This window comes from Scomber scombrus, chromosome 11 (genome assembly GCF_963691925.1).
Source record: "Scomber scombrus chromosome 11, fScoSco1.1, whole genome shotgun sequence".
In the NCBI taxonomy this organism is placed as follows: domain Eukaryota; kingdom Metazoa; phylum Chordata; class Actinopteri; order Scombriformes; family Scombridae; genus Scomber; species Scomber scombrus.
Genome location: NC_084980.1, coordinates 8,926,168 through 8,952,454, shown reverse-complemented (window position 1 = coordinate 8,952,454; position 26,287 = coordinate 8,926,168). Strand labels below are relative to the sequence as shown.

The following is a 26,287-nucleotide window of genomic DNA, read 5'->3' as shown; positions in this document are numbered from 1 at the left end:
TTGAGGTTTGAAACACCACAAGTGATTCCTTTTTCTAATAACATAAGGTAGAGAGAAGAGAATGGAACATATATTCACCAGTCTTCCCCTCTGTTTCGTGGTTTTGCAGAACAGCTGTTGAGCATTTCATTTATCTGCACTTCCTCTGTGATAAATACAGCCTGAAAATCACCTGCAGCTTCAGAATTAACCGAGCACCTGGAGATATGAAAGTATAAATGAATATTTGCAAAATGAATTCAACCTTAATGGGAGGAAGAGAAAGAACAAGAACAAATCTCCTCTGACTTTTGGGCATCTTAGGTGAATACGTTATCATTATGTATATTGTACAGACTTGTTTAGTCAGATCCCTGGACATCCAGAAAAGATTATGAAACCAGCTAGTGATAGCTGTGAGACCACCCTCGTTTGCTTTTCTCAAGTAAAAACGATCACAGATATTGAGTTTACATCCTGCAAAGCCTAAAAGGAGAGAAAACAGTTTTAGTGGGATTTTAAAGCATCATGGGAAACAGAAGAGCTTTCATTTCTCATACAGTCTTGACCTCTTTCAAAAAACGAAAGGCTTCTGTGAGATCAGTGTGGGCTTCAGTAGAGGTACAGTTATACAGTGCATTACAGAAAAGTTAATCTCACTGTTTGTCTTTCCCGTGTCGTTTGATGTGTTCCTTAATGGGTCTTGATATGCTTAAGAGAGACCAAGAATCTGCAACCATTCTTGTATGGGAGCCCAAAAGTATCATGGGAAATAAATAAATAAGCAAATAAATAATTAAATGAGCATAATAAAATGCAAATATTTAATATATAAAGTTTTTGCCAAAAAGATAGATTTTATATTCTGTATTAATTTTATGTTCTGTATTAATTTATTTCCCCATTAATTACTATTAATTTAAGTAACTTAATTACTTAAAGTATAGAAGTCTTTGTTAATTTACTGTCCATTAATCTATTTACTTGTTCTTGTTTTTTGGGCACTTATTCTTTTGTTTTGGGGAGAGGGCACATTTATTTTTTACCATGATCATTTATTTATTTATTTATTTCCAGTGTCACTTTTGGACCCTCATACACTAGCAGATCTGTGAGACTGTATTTAGACACAGCTATATTTACCAGGATCACCATCTCAGTTGAGCCTGTTAGCATGTAGACCTTAGCTTATTTGCACTAAACACAAAGTACAGCTGAGGTGGATGAGAATGTCTTTTTCAGGTATTAAATCATAAACCAACATATTTGATAATTCACGAGTTGAAGTTTTAATCTGATCAATGTGCTAAATGAAAGCGTAAGGCCTCAGAGTCTAGAGTGTCATTGGAATTATTCCTCTAGTGACCTTCAATATCTGTTTCAAATTTCGTGTCAATCAATCTAATAGTTATAGAGATATCTCAGCCCAGACCTGCAGATATTATACAGCATCGAAGGAAGTCTGACATCTATTGTTGTCTAATGTTAATCATTCATATAAATACAATATAATCCTACAAAAGCATCAGATAAGCTTACAACACTTTACTCAGTCAGTTGCTAATATCTGCAAACAAATAATTTTATTTCTTTGTCAAATCTGTGCATTCACAAAACAGACTGTTGTTCAAACTTACCAGGGAACTAACGTGTTGCATGTGGTGTTTCTCACTCATTTTAGTAAAGTAACCCTGCAGTCTATGAGTCATAGTGTGCAATTTGCATGCTGTACACGTGTTTTTTTATACATTTTTATGAAACACAGACATTTCCAGTGAAAGTCCAGAACCACCTCCACCTTGTGTAATATATTTTTCTTAGAAAATGCCTCCTCCTCTGCTTTTGCACAGTTGGAGTATTGTTACAGTGCCATGAATGGCAGCTACAGATACTGTGAGAACTGTTAGCATGCTGTGCTGTGCACCTCCAACATATCCAACAGAGTTAACTATTCAACCAAAGAACACAGGCAGGCCTGAACATTATTACATGCTGCTTGTAAGGTCTAACACTAATCCAAGCCACACCAGAGTGTCAGGTAATAATTACACAGAAAAAAGAGACAATTAAATCCTGTCTGACAACAGCCTCTATAGTGACTTTGCATTCTTGGCCTTGGATTCCACGAAACTACAACAACAACTTGAATGCTCTTGAACTTTCAAAACTCTAAATCAGTGTCTAAACTGTGAGACTGTCTGCCTCCAAGAGAGGACAGATATAAATTCCCTTTGTGTCCAATGTTTTGTCTAGATGGAGATATACAGCAGTGTAATCTTGGATATGAACCTCAAAGTTCTAACAACCAGAGAACATTTAGTATGAGTGAACTTTGGATTTCAAAGCAATGATGGAAAGTGACACAAAATGTGGGAAAATTATGCTGTGGGAAAATTATTCAAAACTAGACTCAGACCAGCTAATGACTGGTTTCAACAAAATCCATGTTAGCAGCTTGGCACCAGGCATAAACATCTAATTACTGAGGACATCCAAAAGAGCACTTATAAGGACGGTAACACGGGCTGTTTTGGTTCAATAATCAGTTGTTAGAAGTGATGGTAAATAAATACGATTGCAAAACCTGCTGTCAAAATAAAAGGAGAACTACCTGTTTACAAAGATTTAGTAATAATTTACCACCAGTGGCTACAGCTTTGCCCCTGCCCACCACAAATACCCAATCACAGGGTTGTCTGATTTGCTAACTCTGTCTGTATGAACACAGCTCTGGGTAATATAATAACCAGATTATCAATATAGCCCACATTAAAGCTGCTAGCACAGGATTTGTGTGTTTTTTTCAGTCTTACCACTAAATAATTGACCAGTGTTGGCGCCAGTGACAGCAAGTTATATGGTATAATAATGTACCATATTATTCTGGATATTAGCTCTAAACATCTATGTCATGAGTTCACTTTTAAGTTAAACAACGAGAAAAAGTTGAATTTATCCCAGACGACTAAGATGGAAAAAAATCTGGGGCTCTGTCTTAGTCAGCACAGTGACGACCAAAATAAATAGGTCTGCACTTCCTTTCTCCCTCTCTCCTTAAGCTGATATTTTCACAGCTGAAGCATTAGGAAAAAATTTATTTTGTGGATTCTGGGGTCTGAAAAGTTAACAGTGCTTGGCACACTGGTATTATGTTTGTTCTCATTTCAAGGTGAGCAGCAGACGGAAAGTCAGGGTTTGTGTGGTGTCGCCGATTTGTCTGTGACCCACTTGGGGGGAAGGAGGGGGCGTTATTCATGGTAACCTATGGTTGAAATGAACTCCTGGTTTATTTCCAAATGAAAATACTGGTATGCCTATGTTTTGTAGAGAGAAGTTTGTGTGATGATATGCAACATTTATTCTGAACATTTCAATTTACTTTCAATTTGCTCCATAATATATCTCATGGCTGTACATATATAGGACTTATATTATATAGAGTGCATCTATGATACTCAATCTGTAAGATCACAATGACCAGCTGTGAAAGAGTAAAAGTAAAGAATCTGAATAATTCACTCTAAAAATACTCCATTACAAGTAAAAGTCATGCATTCAAACTTTAACTTGGGTAAAAGTACACAAATATTTACAACTCATAAAATGTAGGCTACTTGTCCGTATGGAGGCATATGAGGCCCTGGGTATTGTTATATTTTCTCAATAGAGCATTATAACATTTAGATCATTTCTGATTAAGGAATTGGTACTTGATACCTTTAAGGTATCGACCAAAATAAATCGATACCAAGTAATATCGAAACATCTCACATCAAACGATACCTACAATCAATCTTTTTGCACCCAGAGCTAGAAAATATAATTATTTGTATGTACTTTCCCACAGCCGATCAACACAAGCCTTCTTTGATTTAATGCGACATGTGATTGGCCCACTTTCAAGTAAAAATTAAATAATTGGAGGGGTGGTGGCATTTTTTGCAATTTAATGCTTTTATTGACATAATAGGTATCGAATGAAGGACTCAGTTGGTATTGGTATCACTTTAAGGGTAGGCTATGTGGATCAGTACCAGTATAGTCATTTTTAAAACACTACCCAGCCTTATTACTGATACTTTGTATGTGGTTGAAGTGGAGCTGACTCTAAGTATTTTGTATACACAGTTGGGTATAGTTCTATGTTAAGCAATACATCATATTCATAAACTCACATTTTCCAATATATATTCTTGATCTGTGAGATAACTAGTCACTAATAGCTCTTAAAAAATGTAGTGCAGTAAAGGTATTTACAGCATAAAATGGAAATACTCAGGTAAAGAACAGTACCCAAGAACAGGTGCATAGGGGCTCTCCACCACCACTGACTGTGTGGTTGAAACAATTTAAACCACACAGTGCTCTGTTTGATCTTATGTAGAGCAGTACAGCCAGTGAGAGCTTTGCTGTTACTCTATGTTATTTCATTCCGTCTATATTGCCCTTGCAATAGTTGTCACTGAATAAGACTAGAATAAACATATTCAGTGCGGGGAAAGTGCATATTCATATAACAATGCAGTGAATCCATGCACAAAACACATGTGCTTCATTTCACTTTTTACGCATACAGGATCTGACACATTCATAAGGCGCCAGACCACGCCCCAGGAAGTGACGTAAATATCACTCCAGCCAATCCGAGGTGAGATAAAACTACGAGACACATGGTCAAGGACACCGGTGAAGCTGAGGCAGAGTGATAGCAAGGAAGCAGCCAGCAGGAGCACCTCGTGTCAAAGGGGGCCGCTGAAGAAGTCAGTCGGTTTTTAGCAGTTTTGAAGAGCAGGTGAGAGCTTTATCCGTGACAGACAGCTCGCTACAATAGTTCAAACTGAGCTAGAAAACTGTTAAAGCTAATTTAACTAAACTAACGTTAACCAGTGATACAAAGACTGTTATGCGGGCGGATGTATGGTAACATATTTATTTGGAAAGCGTAGAGAAATGGCGACTTATATAGCATATGTCTAATATTTTGCATCTTATTCTTTTACTAACATCTATAATGTGTGTTACCGTCGGTAATGCAACCCCAGTGCTGTCTAGGCTTGTCTAACAAACGTTAGCGGAGGCGTTTACCCCACCTTTACATATGTTGTAACCTGGTTGTAACACGTTTCCTCTTCATCATTCAATACTTGAGCCTTCTCAGCGTTGGTTGTCACGTTGCCATTGAAACAAGGCGCCATAATGAAGGAAGCCGGTAGTCACGTTCAACAAGCTGGGCTGCATGAGCTGCACTGCGCCGGTGTTAAACTTGGCCAGTTACCCATGTGTGACCCTTCCTTCACAGGGCAGTAGTGTCACTAAGTAGACATTGCAGTGTCCCTGTTTACTGACCTTGACAGCAGCCGCATAGATAAGCTATCTCTACCACAACATCCATAGCTGTAACCTCCAGTCTAGACTTTTTTTCCTTCCTTCAAAATGCCAATGTGTTTGTCCACATATTATTTAAGTGAAGCTGGGCAGCATTTTTTCTCAAATGTACAGGACAGGAGCCATATTTGGTTATGGATGAGTGCTCTCTGAGGCGGTGTAGTGTGACGTTAGTCATGACTGCATCCTTCAATATGTTGTGCAGACTAGCAGCAGCTGAACTTGACAATTGCATTGCTCTCCTCCTTGAAAAGATCAGTTGATTATTGGCTCTTGTGCATTTTAGGCTGCATGTCAAGCAGCTTTACCCTATTGAGTCTTGCTTTCAGTTTTATTGGAATCTCTTGCATTATCAGTCATCTGAATCTTCCTAGTTTGACTCAGTTTTTGATTGATCAGCCCCTTTGATACACACACACTGTGTTGCCACCTGCTGTTGGTGGGGGGTGGGGGGTGGGGGGGTTTGGATGTGCAGTAGAGCTGCAAAGAATAGTCGATGAATCGATAAGCAGACAGAAAGTTATCATTTTTCAAGAAGAAATGTCCAAATACTTAAATTCCAGTTTCAGATGTGAGTATTTTCTGGTGTATTTAGTCTTCTGTGAAAGCTAACTAACTTGGTGGGGTCAAAAGAAGACAATGGAGGAAGTCACCTTGGGTTGTGAGGAATAGTGACTGACATTCTTCACCATTTTCAGACATTTTTATAAACCAAATGACTTGATTGGTTAATTGAGAAAATAACTGACAGATAAACCAACCTTACAATCATTAGTTCCAGTTGGACCCACAGCTGCAAAAGTGACCCCCAGAACTTGTATTATAGTAAGAAAAAACAGAGGTCATTGTCTTTTCTGCATATAATATTAAAGCATCGTGTGTCTATAATTTAGAAAGTGCTGCCTTTTTTTTGTCCCTCCAGAGTACTTGTACCAGCCTAATAAATGGGATTTGTCTACTTCACTGTTGTACTTCTGGCTCACTCTCCCATGAGCTACTTGGAGCTTTTCTCCAGTGTGACTATCACATGGTTTGCTGCTGCACAATGACTCCTACGCACTCCTGACCCCTCTCCTCCTCCTCTCTTCTCCCGTTACCCCCCCCCCCCCCGACCTTGTTCTTTTTCTTTCTCACCATCTCGTTTTGACTCCCAGTCCTCCATTTACCAAATTAGTTGCAAAAGCTCTACGATTAGACCAATTCTGATTTAGTGTTTTAAAAAAAAAAAAAAAAAGAATGGGCATTTGAGTCAGTGCTTAACATAATTGTCAGTTTCAGTGTGGTGCATTTGTGTGTGAATTTATTTAGAATAAACAGGTTATACGTCAATTGTCATTTAATCAGTGCAATGGAGCGCACTGGAGCTTATGATTTGGGTTTTAATTGAACTTAATTAAATCTGATTTATATCACATGGGTAAACTGTTGTTGATGATCTTTGGGTTCAGTAATGCAGTAGGAGAGGACTGTGTGAAAGCTGTGACATTTGTGTCTTTACAGATCATGTGTCACCTAAAGCTTCGATTGCTTTTTTTTTGGCACCTATGATTTTAACTATGATTTAACTTTTGATGGGTGCATTCATGCTTAGAAAGACCTATCCTCTGATGTGAAATGGTGTCATGTAATGTTATTTCCTGGTTCTCTGTGTAACTTCCAGTTACAGTTCAACCGTTAGTTACACAGGCATTTCATTGAATTGTGTAGTATTTGGATGCCTGGCTTCACAAGAGCAGATTTTACCACAAGCTCTTACTGTGTCAAGAAGGAAGGATACTATTTTTTAACCAGGAAGGAGTTAATTATGGCTTTTTGGTATGAAGAAGTAATGTTAATCACACATGCATTACATAAAATCACATCATGCCATTTGTAACAGGTTGTTCTCGCATAAGTTGAAGTAATGTTTCACTGCCAGATTGCTGTTGTGATGTATATACGCATCATTACAAACACATTAAGTAAAGTATAGGTGTATTTACAGCCTGCCATCTGCTGATGCAGAGCCCTTTAGACACATAGGCTACCTTTTAACACCATAATGATAGTTTCAGTTATGGTAGATATTCTTAAGACTGCACTGATGAATAATAATTATGTAATGAAATGTGAGCTGTAAATCATCATGTTAGTAGTTTCAAATGCATGACTGCTCTTAACTGCTCAGTACATGTTCAGACTTAACCACCTGTTAATTAAAAATAGTCAATGTAGTAAATTAAAGTGATTGTTTAGTTATTGCACCTCAGTGACCCTCAACTGAGTTCACAACCAAGCTGTTGTAATACTGGAACAAAAGTGTTCTTTGCCGCTCAACTTCACTAGAAAAATTATGAAATAAAGGTTACTTAACTTCTTATCACAGGGATTGTTTCAGTTGCTGCATGCACTACAAGGAAGCTGCTTTTGCAACACGTTTGATCTTGGAAACGAGAGGGGAATTCACCTTTCACAATGACGGTGATCTTGAATCTGTCTGCAGATATCCACCTGGCTTTGATTGTCAAATATGTTCGCCTGTTAAAGTGGGGGTGGGGGTGGGGGTGATGCTCTTCTTTCCTGCGCTCATGCCGTTCTTACAGCTCATGCTTGCGAGTGTCATTCCCAGAAGGGCGTGACCCAATTTTGCATCTACTATCTCTTCTGCACACATGTGTCCAAAACTTATGACCTAGAGATACAAGACATGCCCCAAGGTTCAGAGACTGTCACAAGCAAATGGTCACCCTCAAGGACATCGTTATCGCACTCGTTAGTTGGGATGAAACTAATATTTGTGCATATACATTTTTTAATGTGTTCTGTTAATTGCTAATTTCCATAGGTCTCTCAACTGAAAGATTAGCTAATCTGATTAAAGTATTAGCTTCAGTAAGGTCCGGTATGTTTGGTATGTAAGATTATAGACATAGCTCTGCCCACCTTACTGAGCAATTAGCTTTACAAAGCAGCCAAGTCTCTTTTGATACCACGTCTTAAAGTTCATATCCGTCAAATGTGTGTTGCAAAGCAGACTGTGAATTTAAAAAAAGTTAGTCGATACGTTTGTTGCAGTTTGTGACCTTTTAGAGCCAATGTGTGGCTCCTGTGGCCCCATCAAGGTTATAGTAAACTCTAGGGAGTCCTGGGGGCGATCTGAGGCCAGGCCATGTGCTAAACTTAGCTGTGCTTCATAATGCCTAGAATAGCAAAAGTGTTTTCGGAGCTGTGTTAATGTGTGGCAGTATTCCAGCATATCTGCATCCTCATTTTCTTTATTTAAATACAGTTGGAGTGCAAGGTTAGGCTTTTTAGCTATGCTATCTGTATAACACGCAGTTGGAGTTGAGCACGGCCAAGTTTTGGCAGTGTAAATTAGTGCAGGCCTGCCTGTGAACTTGTGTCCCCTCTGCACTTGTCCATACAAGCTCTCCTCACGCAATGTCTAGTTTGGGATCTCCTTCCAGTGGAGCTTGTAAATTGGCCCAAAGGTGTCGTTAAGTTTTTCTCATTCCTCTGCTGTTGGGGTGTGTAACCCAGATAAGAACATAGGTCACCTTCAGTGTCTTTGTATGTTATTTTAATTTGCTTACTTTGTTTACTTTGCTTTATTTCGGTTTCGTGACTCTGTTTATTCTGTTGGGACACAATACACAAAGTTGTGAGCCAAATTAGGCCACTGCCAAACAAAGCAGTGTTCTATTCTGTTCAAAGTTCAGTCAGTGTGGTAATATTTTAACCCGTTAGTTGATTGTTGAGAGGTGTTGGATTAGCGTACTCCGAGGGTTGATAAGACCCAGGATGTTTGAGAGGTGTTGTTCTTCTCTCAAGGTCAGACAGGTTAGGAAAGGTCATGAGCTCTACTTACTACAACTGGGATTAAAGTTCAAGAGTAGGTTTGCTTATGGCCTGATAAACTAGTTTTAAAGTGGATATTTGTTAAACATTGGTAACTAACAGCTTAGAGGAGTTCGCTGTCATAAGGTCAGCCATGAAACATATTTATTTGGGTTCCATTCATTTGGATGAATAGATTTGCTGCAGGTAGGGGTTTTGGAATATGTTATCGTGTGACAGGCACTTGTATCCCTGCAGTGAATATTGTATAATAGTGTGGAAAAAGTGAGTTGCTCCATCAGAACAGAGCCCCCCCATAATTCACCCAAAGTTACAAAAAAATCCCTTAATATTACAGATAGTGTTAGTGATTAGTTGTCTTAATTTGGTAAAACAATGAAATGGTCAATTTAAGTCGCCTAATTATTTTAGAACAACAAATCATTTTTTTTTTTTTTTTTTTTTTAAAACTCTTCCAGAAAGGCTCCTTGATATCAGCATTTTTAAGTTACATATTCACCAATAGATGGAGACAAACCAAACTACTTACATGGCCTAAGGACACTTTTGTCTATAATGATTTCCTATCAGCTATTATACAAGATATATAGCGATATCTGTAACTGCAGAAGAAAAACACATATTTTGAAGAGAAATATGAGAAATATTTGGATAATGTACAGTGTTTAACAGTTCATCAGTTTCACAGAAAAGAAATGCTGCCAAGTATAAATAGTGCAACACTGATAACTTAAGCCTCACTTTGTATAAATACCACAACACTGGTAGTGCTTGTAGCGTTAGGAAGTCTGATAAGAGACACATATAGGCAATGTCTTGCTAATACCCCAAATATTTATCACTTTTCTGTGGTCAAAAACACAACACACAACCCTCAGATAACAAACTATGCTATATTCACAGCATTACAAGATACGCAGGGCTGACGGGTGACGATGGTAACATTAACATGATAAAGAGCAGGGCTGTGGCTACACACTGACACCCCCAGCCTCAATCAATTGTAAACACCAGTCATAAGTTAAAAATAGATGTATAGAAATATTGTGATATGTTGCAATATCGATTTTTCTGCCCCTCCCCGAATCCAGTGTTCATTATTGAACCAGGATACTGTAATCATATTGTTAACATCCCTTTTTTACAAGCCTGATTTGAACAATAAAACCATTCTTTTCACTATTGTGTTTTTTTACAGTGAACAAGGAAGTGGCACCACTAATACTTTTTGAGTAGCAATGTTGTTCATTCAGGGTAGTTTCCCAAAAGGGTGTTGATGTCACTGCAGTAGATTAGCTCTAGTTCTGGATTTGCAGTTATATCAGTTAACACGTATACTTCCAGTGAAAGGGGCGAGGGGTCAGGTTTTAAAGCTTAATATGGCAACCTTTCATTTTGCACCTTGAAACCATTTAATTCACATAGACATTACCAGCATTACATTGTGTTTGGATAGATAACTTGTATCATGAATTAAGCTACTACCTCATGAGACTATGTAGTCAGTTGGATTCACAAGGTCATTGTAGTAACTCTGAGCTAAACCTTAGCCGCTGGTCAAAAACAGCAGTGTCAAATGTCAGTGAATCAGTACGAATCCACTGAGTGGTCAGAAATTCTATACATTGGATTTTTTCTCTTATACTTTATTGTACATGTATTATAATTACAGTGATTTTTCTGATATGTGTATGTTAAATATGCGTGAGAATTGTGCAGAAAAGTATGACGTGAAAGGAGAATGGCTTCTCTTTCCAGTGAAGCACCTTACACAATCAACCTCCCGTCCTGAGTATGATCACATATATGGCTCCTATAACAATGGTTGTGGTTTCAGTATAAAAAAAAAAAATACACAGAAGACTTGCATTTCAGGTCTTGTTCTTCTGTTATATTTGAAACCTTGCTTTGTTTGGCTTTCCCTCGAACATCGAAGCAAGTGGGAACAAGTTATTCTGTTATTGTATTATTCTGGCCGTGGAGTTCACATGGAGGCATGGAGCCTGTGTTGACCTGTACTGGACACTGGTCTTTTGTGCCCTGAAACAGTGGTGTCTTTCTAGTTAGCAGCAAAGGAAACCCCATGGTTGTTTGGACAAGAGGTGGGGCGCATTCTTTGGACACCCCATTATTCCCAGAAGTGAAACAGTAACACACTGTACACACTGTGGGGAAATAAAATCTTAAAGTAATATTCCACCTGTGATTATTGAGTATGAAGCATTCAACTCTTTATAGACTTGAAAGGTGACAATTCCAATAAGTATACTAAAAGTCTGACTTCTCTTGTTTGCTTCCCTTTTTTTTTTAAATTCTTTTTTTTAGATTCCAGTGAAGCAGAAATGGATCAGGCAAGGACAACAATATCAAAAATTGTAAGTATTGTTATCAGTATTACAACTTTAAATCCTAAAGACCAAACCTGTCTTTAAGGAATTATCCTCTCCATAATGTGGTGTTATTGTTGCTACTTCTGAAATGACTGTTATTAAAGTGCAAGGTTGCATAACGGAATGTTTTTCTTTTCTTCTTGGGTACAAATAATTACTACTTTTCGTCAACACCAAGCTGAATGATTATTTGGGATTTGGGGAAATATTTTCAGTGCAGCAGATGTTGACTTATTATATAAAAAGTACTTACATTGAAGTACATAGTAGAACATAGCAAAAATTAAGTTAGAAAAAAACAGCGCCATATATCTCAATCAATTTAATAAATCAGTAATTATTTAAGTGGCATGCATCAGTATAGAATGTCAAACAGAAGTGAAACAAAATCAACTTGCAGACTTTGGTTTCTGAGAGAAACCAGAATGGAGAACTATTTCCTGTTTTCTGTAATTACTGTAAATCATCTTTTTTACTTTTTAATGACTATGTAGACTGTAACTTAAACGGGAAGTAGTCCTCCATTGTCTATCAGATCTTCTTGGTCTTTACATCGTGCATTGTCCCTCTGTTTAAGTTCTTGGATGGAAATGGATGTAAGTTAATTTTGCTGTACACTTGTTTGACATTTTAGGTTTACACATATTATGTATTTGGGAGAGAGATTTTTGAGTTCTTATTGGCATATAATAAGCTTGTGGTTTTCTAGATTGTCTGCCGTGTACTTAGGCCCCAAAGCCTACAAGACACACACTGGAGGATAATTAAAATGTGCTGCTTTGTTAAATAACGATGGAAAACTAGAGTTAGAAAAAAAGTGGGTGATCTCGAAGGTGTAATGAAAGAGAAACTGAACTTTTTTTGGTTTTAAAAAATACAGATAAAACACTTGTGCGGTTTGCGTAGATTACTGTACACTGGCTGTAGACCGTACATTTTTTATGTCAGTCAATTATAAAGGGTCATACCTTCAGTTTTACACAAAGGCTGTATGGATTTTACACACAGTGAAGGAAGTCTAACAGCAACTGTTAAAATGTAAGCAAACTTCTTTTTTGGGGAGTTGTCTGGTTGTTCTGCGGCTTTTTATCAGATGGTATGAGACTGAATGGCCCATTGGGAGGGGTCTTCCTGATGAGTTTCAGAGATAGCTAAAACAAAAGGAACTCATGGTGGAGATAGATAAGGAAACAACATGGTGTCCTTAAAACTAAATAAGTGTTAAGAGATGTTTAACATAAAGTGTTCAAATTTCTGAACCAAGTTTAAATTATAGATTTTTTAAAAAGTGGTACAGAAATCTGTACTCCATATGTTAGTTAGAACATTTAGGGTTTAATTTTTGTCATAGATTCAAATCCATAATACATTTTGATGTCATAATTGAACAAAAATATCACTAATTGAAAAACGCTTTACAAAACTACATGTTGTTTTTTTTATTCTAGCTGATGGCCTGGAATTATAGGTCCCATTAACAATGTGTAATATGTGCTTTGTACATGTTCCTACTTAAATATTAAAACGAAATGTTCTCCTCTGTCATTACAGTTTAATGGGGAGCCACACTCCTACACACGCTTCAACCTGACCCAAAACATGGAAGGGGATAACAGCCAGGTGGAGATGAAGCTGTCGTCCGACATGGATGAGGAGGTCGGGGAAAATGGTGTGGGGGATCACAGTCTCAACAACTCCAATCGCAAACCGTACGTGGCTCAGAAACTTGGACGCACACCCAAGAACCTCTGCTTCATGGCAGCAACTATCCTCCTCATCTTTATCATCGGTAAGAGTGGAGGGTTAATGAAGCAGCTACCTTTTTATATTAAGTTTGCATCTGAAATAACTGCTGGAGTTCCTCAGGGGATCCGTCTTAGGACCATTACTTTTCAATCTGAAAATTACATTTTTATCCAACCTTTTGACTCAAAAATAAACTTGATAAGTGAGCAATATGAAATGACTAATACAAGCTTCTATATGTAGCTTTCAGGCTTTGGCATGTAGTAGTTGATTCAATAACATGTATTTTACTTGGTGTGAGTGGAAGTAGTTTCTATGGTGTTTCTTGGTGTAAGGCATGCATGCATACATACAGTGCTATCATTGTCGGTTGATGGTATACTATTTCAAAATGCTGACTGCTGTAATTTGATACCTTCAGTCTGTCCTTGGCTCTTCGCCTTCTTTCTTTGTCATTGTTCATTTGAAACCACTGCTACTTTCAGGGTACTTGATTGGTTACCTCGTCCATCGGAAGAAGGAAGTGGCTCCCACCTGCGCAGCCTCCAAGCTCCCTTTTGATGTGCCTGTGGCCCACGAGACAGGTGCTGCCCCACTCATGGACTGGGATGATGTCAAGAAACTGCTCGCTGAAAAATTGAGTCCACGCAACTTCGACACTGCCTTCAGGTAAATATGAACTCTACACACTGCCTGTGGAACCTGCTGTGAGACCGTTTAAGCCCCTACTACTCTAACTTCTTTATTGAAATTGCATTTTAAAAAGTGAATCATTTCCTCCTTTGTTTCTTGCCTTTATTTTCTTTTTTTTGCTCATGTTTACTTTTCTTCTACCCCAGTGACTTAAGCAGTAGCAACCACCAGGCTGGTTCTCTTGGTGATGAAGTTCTCGGGAAAATAGTGCACAAGAAGTTTAAAGAGAACGGCATGAACACCTGGACCGATGAGCACTTCATTAAGGTGCATGACGCCCCAGTGTCCGGCTTCAACAAATTTACTTTCAAGGGCGAGCGTGAGACACAAGTACAAGGATTCCTGTCGTACAGTGCCACTAAAGAAGTAACGGTAAGTCAGTAATCCATCTATGAAAATAATCAGGAAAGAGAAAAATGCAGTGAAATTATTTTGTTCAGTTTTAGGTTTAAGTTAGCTCTGCATTCATTCTTCCATTTAACAATAACAAAAAACAATGGGGTAAACACCTTTTTCTTTTTCTTTTTGTATTGCTGTTGGTACCAGGGTGCCATCCTGTATGCATTCTACGGACAGGAAAATGACTTCAGGATGCTGCGTGACAGGAACATTGATCTCAGTGGCAGGGTCATTCTCGTCAGAGCTGGTAGGATCAGCTTTGCAGAGAAGGTGGGTGGTTTTCAGTTTGAAGCATGACTTTAATGCCCCTATAAACTATTTCCCTTTACCTTTTTCCATAATCACTGTAAAGTTCATGCTTTTGTATATTTATTTATCTATTACCATTGTACTTTGTGTGTTTACAGGTAGCCAATGCTGCCAAAATGAATGCCTCTGCTGTGTTGATCTACCCAGACCGCGCTGATTACAATATCGGGGAATCCACTCAGCTCTATGGACATGTGAGTGTGGATGGGAGACGAACTCCACTGGGGAGACACATTTTTATTTGTGATGATCATATTTAATTGCATACCATCAACTGTTTGCATATTTATTGATTTTATTGATTGTACTGAGGACATGAAACTCACTAGACCATATTAAAGGGACCATGTGGAGTTTTTGACCAGTAGCGTACTGACCAGTAGCGTACTGACCAGTAGCGTAGCTATAGAACATTTTCTTTTATTAGTGTTTGTATGTAATGTAGCAATATAATCTAAGCTTTATAAAAAGTCGTCACCAGTCATATTGATTTCTAATAAGGGTAGAAAAAGAGAACAGAGTGCAGGAATCATTGTGGGTTTTTTAGTTTAGCCTGAATGTCTGTCTGGCTACGTGTTGCTAGTGTAGAACAGAAAGGATTAAACATGTCTGTCCTGTCTCCCAAAGGTCCACCTGGGTTCAGGGGATCCTTACACCCCCGGCTTCCCCTCCTTCAACCACACACAGTTTCCTCCTGTCCAGTCTTCAGGCCTGCCACAGATCGTGGCTCAGACCATCACAGAAGCCATGGCCACCAACATCCTGAAGTAAGTCTTTCGTACACTATGGACCGTCTGAAACAATGCACGAGAAAAAGATCGTAATAAATACAGTACCTTGTCTATCAACTTCAAATATCCATCTTTCCTCACAGTTGGATCTATCATAGATTATATAGAGCTACATTTTTGTTGTCTGCATCTCACAGGAAGCTGGGAGGTCAGATTGTGCCACAAGAGTGGGGAGGCGTCACCAAACTGGGAGATGAGACCGATGTCATTACTTTGAGTGTCAGCAACGAACTTACAGAGAAAAAGATAAATAATGTCTTCGGGGTCATCAAAGGGTTTGTGGATTCAGGTACAATGATATGTTCATTCAACAAAAGAGATGTACAACGATCAGCCACGCAGTGTAATAAAAAGAATGTGACTAACATGTCTCATTATTGTTTCTTTTAGACCGATATGTGGTTATTGGTGCCCAGAGGGACGCATGGGGTCAAGGTTTTGCTACATCAACTGTCGGAACCAGCGTCCTTGTTGAGCTGGCTCGTTCCATCTCAGAAATGGTGAAAAATGGTAAGCTACAGGAGACTGCTGTTCTTTACTTTTAATAGGAAATATTGCAACATTTAAATAATATTATGATAAGGGAGTTGATGCACATTTCATATCACATCCTACCTCATCTACGCCATGAAAGAACTGAAGAAAGTAATTAAATATGCCCTTTCAAAATCTGTCAAGTATTTTCTGTTCTATTTTTGTTAATGTTCATGTGTTGTCACCTTGACAGATGGATTCAAACCACGGAGGAGTATTGTGTTCGCTAGCTGGAGTGCTGGAGAATATGGGAGTGTTGGCGCCACCGAGTGGTTGGAGGTTAGAATTACTTTTTGTACTTACGCTTCAAATTGTTTTTATTTTTTTTGATTCGCAGCTTTAACACAGTAATGATACTGACTGTTGTTTGTAACCTTATTTTTTCATATATCCAGGGTTATCTGTCTTCTTTGAGCATGAAAGCCTTCTCCTACATCAGCCTGGATCGTATTGTAACAGGTATTTACTGTCATTGTTAAAAACAACTGACTTCTGTCTCAAGTTTTATTACTGAACACTAGATTCTGCACCCTACATGCACAGTATGACCATTAAAATGTATAGGGAAAGTGCATATTAATCATCAGTGTAAATGTACTGGGGTTTAGCTCAACAGCTATTTTTTACCTATAGTTTTAACTCAACAAACACTGCAGAAAATGTATCGCAACTCTGTCCTAACAATCAATAACAAACACTATAATGAGATGGGTTAAAATACTACAAACAAGATAGAGTTCGTCAGTGAACACATATCTGAGTTTATTTTAACCATATTTGATTTGATTAATAAAAAATAAAAAAAAACAACTGCAGCACAGTTCCTGATTTCCATAGGTAGAGTATTCTCTCAGAAACAGCTTATTTATACAAATTTGCTGCATTTATATGGGACCATACATTTGCCTCTGACCCTTTTTTACCTGGAGGTGCTGTGGATGAATTTAAAAGTAACTTAAAGGAGGGCTGCTATTCCATGCTGAATTTTAAACATAGGACACCATATTGCTGTAGTCCATATGCTGTTTAAAACCTAAAAACAATAAAATGTTTGTTTTATAGTACCTTGAGTTGGTCTATAAAATGAAATGTAATATTCAGAATGACTGAATACAAGTCTCCTTTTCCAGGTCGCACTGCATTTAAAGTGGCCTCCAGTCCCTTGATGTACAGTGTGATCAAAAGTGCTCTGGATGAGGTAAATCCATAGAAAGTAGACTTTTAATTTTAATACTTTTGAAGTCCATTTGTTACAAGTCTACAGTGTTATTAGTTGAATTATAATTTAATTGATTTTCGTTAGGCTATAATATGTAAATACTGTCTTCTCTCTAGGTGAAAACCCAGAGCAGTGGTGCAACTCTCATGTCTCAATATGGAAAAGGCAGCTGGGAGAGTAATATGTAAGTTAGTTTTTATACATCTCAATACCATCCACGCTTTTCTCACTAGTATCACATCCACTACTGGAATGTGTTGGCTAGCTTTTAAATCTTTCACTTCCAAATCTTTCTTTTCCAAATATCCATCTACACTGAGAAAAAGCAAAGCTACATCTGCATTTTGCATGTGTTTGTTTTCCAGAATGGAGCCCATGAAGCTGGACAATGCTGCATTTCCTTTCCTTGCCTTTTCGGGCATTCCGTCTGTCTCATTTAGATTCACCTCCAGTAATTCAGTAAGTCATCCTGCTGTACTATACGTTAAACACATCTTTTTGAACCAGTAATCCAAGACAACCTTGTACATTGTGTGATTTCATCAAAGTCTAGGTAATCCTGGGCTGTATCTTTTTCTAATCCTCAACACTTTCCTTCACAGGACTACCCGTACTTTGGCACAATGCAGGATAATCGGGACAGGTTGAACGCGGCCACATCCAACCAAGTTCCTCAAATGGCTGAAGCCGCCGCCCGGTTTGCAGGTCATATTGCTCTGAGGCTGGTCCATGACCATCTGCTGAGATTGGATCTTTCAAAGTATGACAAGATTATTCGTACTCGTGTGGCTCAGATCAACGCAAAAGTCAAGGATGTTCAAAGGGTAGGTGTCTTTTTGTGATCCTGTAGATTTAGATTGAATTTCACAACAGTCACTCACTGAAATTCAAGCTTAGGAAAGTATCAGATGTACCTGTTTTAAATGTCATCATTTATTTCATCTTTACTTTTGTTTAATTGGGGCTTTGACTGTGTAACTCAAAGATATAGAAAAATGAATCTTGTGTTTAATCCGAACCCTAAATCACTCCTGTGAACCTTCTGTGTGTTTCCAGTTGAAGCCTGATATGCTGCCCAGGAGTCTGACCATGCAGTGGTTGATCTCAGCCTCTGGCTCCTACAGCCGTGCCTCTCGCAGCCTGGCAGCAGACATTCAGAACAGCAACCTGGAAGACATCGAGATGTGCCGCGTCCTTAATGACCGCATCATGACGGTAAGACCTGTACAGCACCCATCTTTTACATGAGTGCAAAAAAAACCCACAAAAACACTGGGGTGTTTGAGAAATGATCGGGGGTATGTTGAGAGATGAATCATCAGTTTTTTGGGCTGTACACTCATGCTTTTAAAAAAAGAAATAGTTTAACTTATGGAAATACATAGATTTTTAAATTTGCTCATTCGAAGCACTCAGAATAACAACATTTCTGGCTGTAAAAATTAAAAATGGCCTCCACCTGTTTAGGTATCACAAGAGAGAGGCAAAAAGAGAACATAATGTATTTTAGTTCACAGGTTATGTTTCTTAGACTCAAGGTAGTGACAGAAATAAAAAAATTAACGTTAAGCCCCATACAAAACAATATTCCAGTGACTTTTAAAAAACCTGTGTTCATCCCATGTTCCTCCCCTCGTTTCTGTAGGTGGAAAGGAACTTCCTGTCGCCATACGTGTCTCCGAGAGAGAGTCCTTTCCGCCACATCCTGGTCGGCAGTGGCTCGCACACACTCCAGGGGCTGCTCAACCACCTCGAAGCCCTCAAGAGCGGCAAGGCCGAGGCCGACCTGTTCCGGAACCAGTTTGCCCTGGCGACCTGGACCATTCAGGGCTGTGCCAACTCGTTAGCTGGGAACATCTGGGCTCTGGATAATGAAATCTAAAAAAACAACAACTAACCATTGTTAATGGTTTGGTCCAGCTACCACAGTGTGAAAACCAACAAGCTGTTATCATTAACAAAAGTTGCACAGCTTTTCAAATTGGCTTCAACTAATTCAGGAAATTCTAAAAGACACCGTCACGTCACCTTTCTTCCATTTATTTAAACACTTTAGTTAAAAACTGCCTCATCTCCCTTCTTACTGAAATTCTCCAAAAAAGCCAAACATTAATGATAGTACTTAATTAAGCCTTCCGCCTTAACACACAGAAGATCGAGTAATAGGTCAGTACATTTTCCCACTTTGGAAAGGAAAGGAAAAAATCTTACATAATTGTAACGTGGTCCTCAAATACCACATCTTGAATACTTTGGTGCTAGTACCGTTTACCTTCAAAAGCCAATGTTATGTGGTAGTATTACTACGTAAACTAATGTTACCCTACAAATGAATTGAATGTAGTGAAAGTGATGCTTTTTCAGCACAGTATGGGGTCAGTATCACAGGAATGGCTGTGTTTTGCCAGTTCAGATTAATAAGACACAAAAGGGCAGTATGACACAATAAACTAATTACCACAAAGATTGAGAACTGCTGATATTTCAACTGCTTTTGTAGCCTCATGTCATACCTGAACTGGTTAGTGTTGGTAGTTATAATTTCATACTGTGCTGAAATATGCTACTCATTTTCCCAGATTCAGAAATTGTTGTAAGGACTGAAGAATAATTTGCAATACCACAGCAGTTGCACAGAACATGCCTAAAAGTAGACTTGGAACAATCAGCTGTTGTTACAAGACCTCATTTAATACTTGCGTGGCATTAATATTTAACAAAAAGTCCTAATAACAAGCAACAATTATACAAGGTAAACGAAAGAAATCTATGTGTCTGTTATCTGAATCATCCACCTCCTGACATGAGGTCAAATCTCTGTAGGCCTTTCTAAACCTTAGGGAGAAGGTCTTCAACCACGTGGCACTGAAACAGAAATCGTACGTCTATTTATTGTGTTATTTATTTATCAGTGGCAGGGTTCACTATAAATAGTTTTTTTTATCGCCTTTTTATAAGAAATGTATAATTATCGGGAGCAGTGCCTTCCATAATTATGACAGTTATACTGTCGAAATGACAAAAGCAGCATCTGCTTAAGGAAGTGAACATGTCGACCGACGGCCGGTACCGAACACTCAAAGCACTTCAACAACTGAGGTTGTTTTTTTCTACTTAACTGACACTGGATTGGTCTTTAAGCCAGGGCCAACTCGCATATCGAACCCATGAAAATATTTTCTGAACAACTCAGGCTGTTTGTCAGTACCGCTCCCTTGGTCCATGTACACTTCTCATCATGACAACATTATCGGGAGCAGTGTCTTCCATAATGTGAAAAAGAAGAAGGTAGTTTTTGCCTACCAGTGTGTATCCGTATCGGAGGCAGTGCCCTCCATATTTCACTGTAGGAGTGGATGTTTTTAATTATCGGGAACAGTGTTTCCCATAATAGTGTAAATATTCAATACATTGCTACACAATGCATCACCTTGCGCATCATCTTGAGATCTCTATGATATTTCAATTACAATTTACATCTCATTTTCTCTGACAGAATCTCAGATCTTGAAAGAGTGATTTTCAACCTCAGCTCTTGTGAAAAACCATTCCTATCAGTTTTATAAAGCTGAAGGATCTGCACGTCTGTCTTCTGTTCTGGGTTTCTTTTAGTTTTTGTCTCATTTTCAAATCAAGTCTTTGGGCTGCATATCAAATTGCTATGGAAGGTCATTTTGCTTTGATGAGAACATGCTACAAATGTGTTTGGGACCACTGCGGTCACCGCAGTGTGTTCCATAACAGATCACTTTGCAATTTTCTTTTTTTTTTTTTTAATGATTCAGTGTGTAAGTACATTCTACTTTCTATTTTGATGTGTTCATCCATTGTTGTTAAAGAGATTTACCTGTGCCTTTTTGTTTCATGACTGCATTATAGAGCCGAGGTGCTTCATACAGTACTTTGAGGTTTTTGAGGATGTATATTTGGCTTGTTTTTGTTTAGTTTTGACACTTCTGTATTTCTTTTTTTTCCTGTTGTAGAATCAAGTTACTGGTGTAAAAGCCACAAAAATGAAAAGAATGAAAATTGTGAAATGTGAAAGAACAGATGTATGTTACAGTAGGTGACAGTCTCACTGACACTGATATCTCAGTAGAAAAATCTAAATTTTGTTGTTTTAGATCAGTAGCCTTTTAAAAATGATCTGTTAAGCTTTCATAGTCTTGAGCGATTACACTGATCTACTGGGCTGTAATGAGGCATGCGCTGCCAGTTGTATTTCTGAAATTGGCAATTTACTGAGCAACTGCCCAAAGAGAATTTTCTATGAGAATACAGATGCAAAATTGGTCTTTATCTGTAAGGGCTTTAAAATTCTGACAACATGGATAAAGAATGTGTTCAGAAATTAATTGTTGAAAATAACGATGTACATTTTTTTCCCCTCTTCAAACTGTATTCAAGTTTGCTTAGCTTTGTTCTTTTTTTTGTTGCTGCAATAAACAATCACCTCATAACTTGTGGAGTCTGTGAATGTTCATTTGCATAAAATTACTTTCACTTGATTTATCTGCAGGGTTTATTACTAAAACTTTCAGAATTGCATGACTACCTTTTTAATAAATAAAGCTTCAAAAGTCTGGTACAACAGCCCTGTACACTGAAATTCATGGTCTATTTTGGCACGTTTCTAAAAACGTCTTATATTTTGTATACTTAATGCTGTACAAGTCTTTTTTCATAATAGGATTTGATGTGTAAATAATTAATGTCAATAATTAATTTAGATGTTATTCATTGATTGCAATACAGTCCTAAGACCCTCCTCTAAAGGAGCTGACTGCACAATACAGGATGGTAACATAGTTGTTGTTACAATGTTTGGCCAGATGATGGAGACAAAGTAAACAATATATTTAAATGGTTAAGCTAATAGTTTGCAACTGTATTCATTTACCAATGTATGATCACTTATGAAGTGACGTTTTGGTTTAAATATGACTAGTGGTCTACTACTACTTTTGGGGGTAATGTTTGAATTGCTTGTGGGTGAAACAGCAAAAAAAAAAGACCATACAAGCTTAATTTATTCTTAATTTGCTGGGGTATCATTGCACTCTTCATACTGTGTCTGTCCTCTGGAGCCATCTTAATAGATTATAAATCTGAATATTTAAAAAAAATCCAAACTCACTATATGTAAATACTGCAATCATCAAGTGCAGTGATATTGGAAAATTGTGACATGTTCCTTTAAGAGTGGGCTGACAGCCTGAATATGTACCAGAGACATGAGAGAAACAAAGAGTTCTCACTTCGCTGAGGATCCCTGCTGCGGAAAAAAATATTACAATATATTGTGTGGAAATGAAGACCAATCTTAGAAATTGAGATATGAAGAAATGCTAATAAGAAAATATTTTTTTTATTAAATCAACCCCTCTTAAATAACTATTCAATCATTGATGGATTATTGCTTACTCCAGGAGGGATCCAAACATGCACTGATTAGAAGAGATGCACACTTCATTCAACCAGTCACAGCACAGCTAAACACATCCACTGACAGGAAACTGTCAAAGACAGGAACAGTAATTAAAATCCATAAAAAAGGGGGAAATTGTAGTGTGACAAATAGAAATATGCAGTATGTGCCACAAAGCTGCAATTAGTTTAACTTTAAACTGTTATTTTGCTTACAGGCTAAGAAATGTGTAAATAGGCATAAGGATGCTTGATGTATCAGTAATAATCTTACAAGCTAACTAAACCAGCTGAACAATTAATTAGTATGTTTAAAAACCATGTTTTCCATGTTTCTGTGTTGGTGTTGTTGTTGTTGGGGTTTTTTTGTATTGTGATTAGCAGGATTATTTTGACCTGATGACATTAAAGTCAAGGAATCTAGGCAATTTTTTAAAAGTCTTAAAACAATAGTCAGTTGCCCAAATGAACATTGAAACAGGTTTTTCTTGCCATAATCATTTCTTCATGAACACACTTACAGTTTAAGTGATGGGGCCAAATCCACAAGTCTGTTAAAAAATATATTAAAAGTTTATCTGAAGCTAATATCAACCTTCAGACCTTTTGTATTTCAATGTTAGTCTTTTTCTTGTCACAGCTCAACAGGGAAACACTGTCCAAGGAAACATAAAGAGGGAATTTAATGCTAAAAAGACTGTGGCAGTTATCCACTTGATATAACTCCTTGATATAACTCAGACTGCTGAAGCCTCATATAAGTTTCACTTCAACTTTTAAATGACTGTGTGGACAAACTTTCCTTGAAAACACATTTGCAATGGATCATTTAATAGCCAATGTTGAACCCATATTTTAATTTAACTAACTAACTAACTAACTAAGTACCAAGATAGTTTCTATGTCACCGCTGGAGTGATCCATCTCCCGCTATAGAGACGATCTTTGTACTGTACAAAGCCAGCATAGAAGTGACGCCAGCAGCAGCCTCAACACTCAAACCCCGGCTGTGTTTTCGGGACAGGGCTTGCCTGCAAGTGAACCATTCAACACGAGTAACCGACCGGTGCAAACTTTATTCATTTCCAGCCCCGTTAACACCACGCCCGCGGCTCTTTAACAGGTTGAAAATGTCAGGACATGTGAACTTATAGCCGGTCTGTTGGGGTGCCAAACTCACCGGAACAGCAGCAAGTGACAGCAGCAGAGATTGACAGGTAGGCTCACTCACTCATTCACTCACTCACTCACTCACTCACTCATTGAGAAGACGACTGTAAGTCACAACAAACAGGAAACAGACTTGAACTCATCTTTTCCGTTTAAAAGCGTTGACTTTCCCGTTAAGGTGTAACCCAAAAGATGCTCGTTTATAAGGTGAGAGCTGGTTAATGTCATGCTCGCCAGGTCATGAGGCTGCAAGGCGGGAAGAAGCCGACAGGTGAGAGCTGCTGTCACTGACTATTGTGAAAGACTGCAGCTCTTTGTTATACAACCTGAGTCGCTGATGGTGCGAACATAAAACAACAAAGATGGACAGTAGCCTTTCTAACAGGCACAGACATGGTCAGACGTGTACAAATAGAAAGAGAGACACCCCTAAATAGCAAATGACTGTTTCTATATTATGTCCAAGAAAAACACAGGTGTAAATATTACAGTTAATATAGTCTGAATTCAATCTAGCTGCTTCAGTTTCATGGTCCTATTTGACACTGTCACACTGTATTAGTTTCATGGGACACTTGGAACCATCAGTGTTATAAGTAGCACCTCTGCTTACTATGTCAAATATCTAGTGTAAAAAAAAAAAAGAAGATGATTAAAGAAGACATTTATTTGATCTGTTAATCTACTTAACTGTCTTCCTCTGCAGGCTTTTTAGACAAATGACGAATACCGTATGTGCAAGTGAAGGTATAATTACCGCTCTTTACATCATGTTCATATAGAGACATAATTAATGTTGAATGATCCTCATCATGAGGGCATTTGCAAGCCTGTTGGACAATTCCGCTTAAATTAGATTAGTTAAATAAGATTAGCAAGCATCTTCTGCCTCTTGAGTTTCAATCTCATTCTTTTTGATTATTTGAAATCCCCGAAACCTTTTTATCTATGATCCTGCTGCGTGTTGAAGTTCTCCCAGAAATCAGATGGCATGCAGGATGAATAAAATACCTTCAAGTCCCCAAAAAAAAAAAAGTCCTCAGAAAGACAAAATATGCAGCTTAGCTTCATGGGGGCTTTTCTTGTTCCCACATGCTGTATGTTATCATGTTCTTTCTTCCCTTTTTCTTTCTCTTTATCTTTCACACACACACACACACACACACACACACACACACACACACACACACACACACACACACACACACACACACACACACACACACACACACACACACCTGACACACCTGGTGTCAGATACAAGGCCCGAGGGCAGCAGAACAAACTCTCTTCATCCTACACTGTAAAGTTCACCTCAGGGGGACCCAGCCTCCTTAAATCTCACAGAACACACAGACACACACACACACACACACACACACACACACACACACACACACACACACACACACACACACACACACACACACACACACACACACACACACACACACACACACACTCACCCTCATAGAGAAGTTTCAACAAGCATGAGGGATTGTCAGTTATTGTCAGTCTCACATCACAATCCTCGCACAGACACACCTGCCACATCATACACACACATTAGCAGCTTGCTGTAATCACCTTCATTATCTTTAGATCGGTGAGTAATGCTCAGTTTTAAACTCGGCATTATGTAATCCATTTAAACATAACTGATTATTTTATTGGTGCAATTAACCTTAAGGGTTGCCAGTGTTTGACTATAAAATCAGATTGACCCACTGTCTTCCGGGAGGGCAAAGTCCAGGTAACTGTCGTTCAGCATACTGTTGATAAACTGTGTAGACGTTCCTGAACGCCACATGGGTGGATTTATGATTTAATGTGTGAGAATAATCAGAGCCCACATTGGGATATGAATACAGTTCAGATACAGTTCAGATACCTCATTACGGTTATGTCTGCAAAGATCTGTAAATAAGACTTTCAGGCAACTTCCATGCAAACTTTGTAAATCTAATATGCTGATGTAACGTAGGATATTTCTAATTATGTCTTTATTCCTGTTCTCGTATTTCACCGTGAAACATTAGTGGATAAAAGTGCCAGCTTAACCAACTTAACCAATTTAACCAATTTCAATTTCAGGTCAGAGCAGCTTTCTACCTATATGCATGAATCTGTCGCACACTTCTGAGAATAGTCAAAGACAGATTATTTGCACTCACAGCTGATGACGATGATATAAGATCTTTGGGATGTGAAGAGCCCTCTTCTGTGCTGAAACTGCATTGTGTTGGTTGCGACTGAAAATGATAAAAGGCCAACAGGGTTAGGGTTAAGGTTGGAGCTGCAACCTGATCAGTGTAATCGTGACACGCAAAGGATGCTACTACACAACAGGTTGATGCTCTTGTTTCTCCAGACAGGCTGTGTGGTAGTTCAGCTCACTTTACATCAGT

At 38.3% G+C, this 26,287-nt stretch overlaps 1 protein-coding gene across 1 annotated transcript; it reads left to right on the top strand.

The window, feature by feature from the left end:
- The first annotated feature begins 4,662 nt into the window (after window positions 1–4,662).
- On the top strand, window positions 4,663–21,742 carry LOC133990327 (transferrin receptor protein 1-like). Its single transcript, XM_062428604.1, has 18 exons — window positions 4,663–4,771; window positions 11,527–11,576; window positions 13,143–13,380; window positions 13,823–14,006; window positions 14,177–14,402; window positions 14,577–14,699; window positions 14,837–14,932; window positions 15,366–15,505; window positions 15,667–15,818; window positions 15,920–16,039; window positions 16,257–16,342; window positions 16,459–16,522; window positions 17,194–17,261; window positions 17,399–17,466; window positions 17,648–17,741; window positions 17,885–18,106; window positions 18,339–18,497; window positions 18,928–21,742. Exons 2-18 carry the CDS (start codon window positions 11,544–11,546, stop codon window positions 19,162–19,164), a joined length of 2,310 nt encoding a protein of 769 aa, XP_062284588.1. The 5' UTR covers window positions 4,663–4,771; window positions 11,527–11,543; the 3' UTR covers window positions 19,165–21,742.
- The last annotated feature ends 4,545 nt before the right edge of the window (window positions 21,743–26,287 follow it).

Coding starts and splice junctions, on each gene's coding strand:
- LOC133990327 (XM_062428604.1), top strand. CDS start 11,544: ATGGATCAGGCAAGGACAACAATATCAAAAATT. Junction 13,381..13,822: donor CCTCCTCATCTTTATCATCG/GTAAGAGTGGAG, acceptor TGCTACTTTCAG/GGTACTTGATTGGTTACCTC. Junction 16,040..16,256: donor CTCAGAAATGGTGAAAAATG/GTAAGCTACAGG, acceptor TCACCTTGACAG/ATGGATTCAAACCACGGAGG.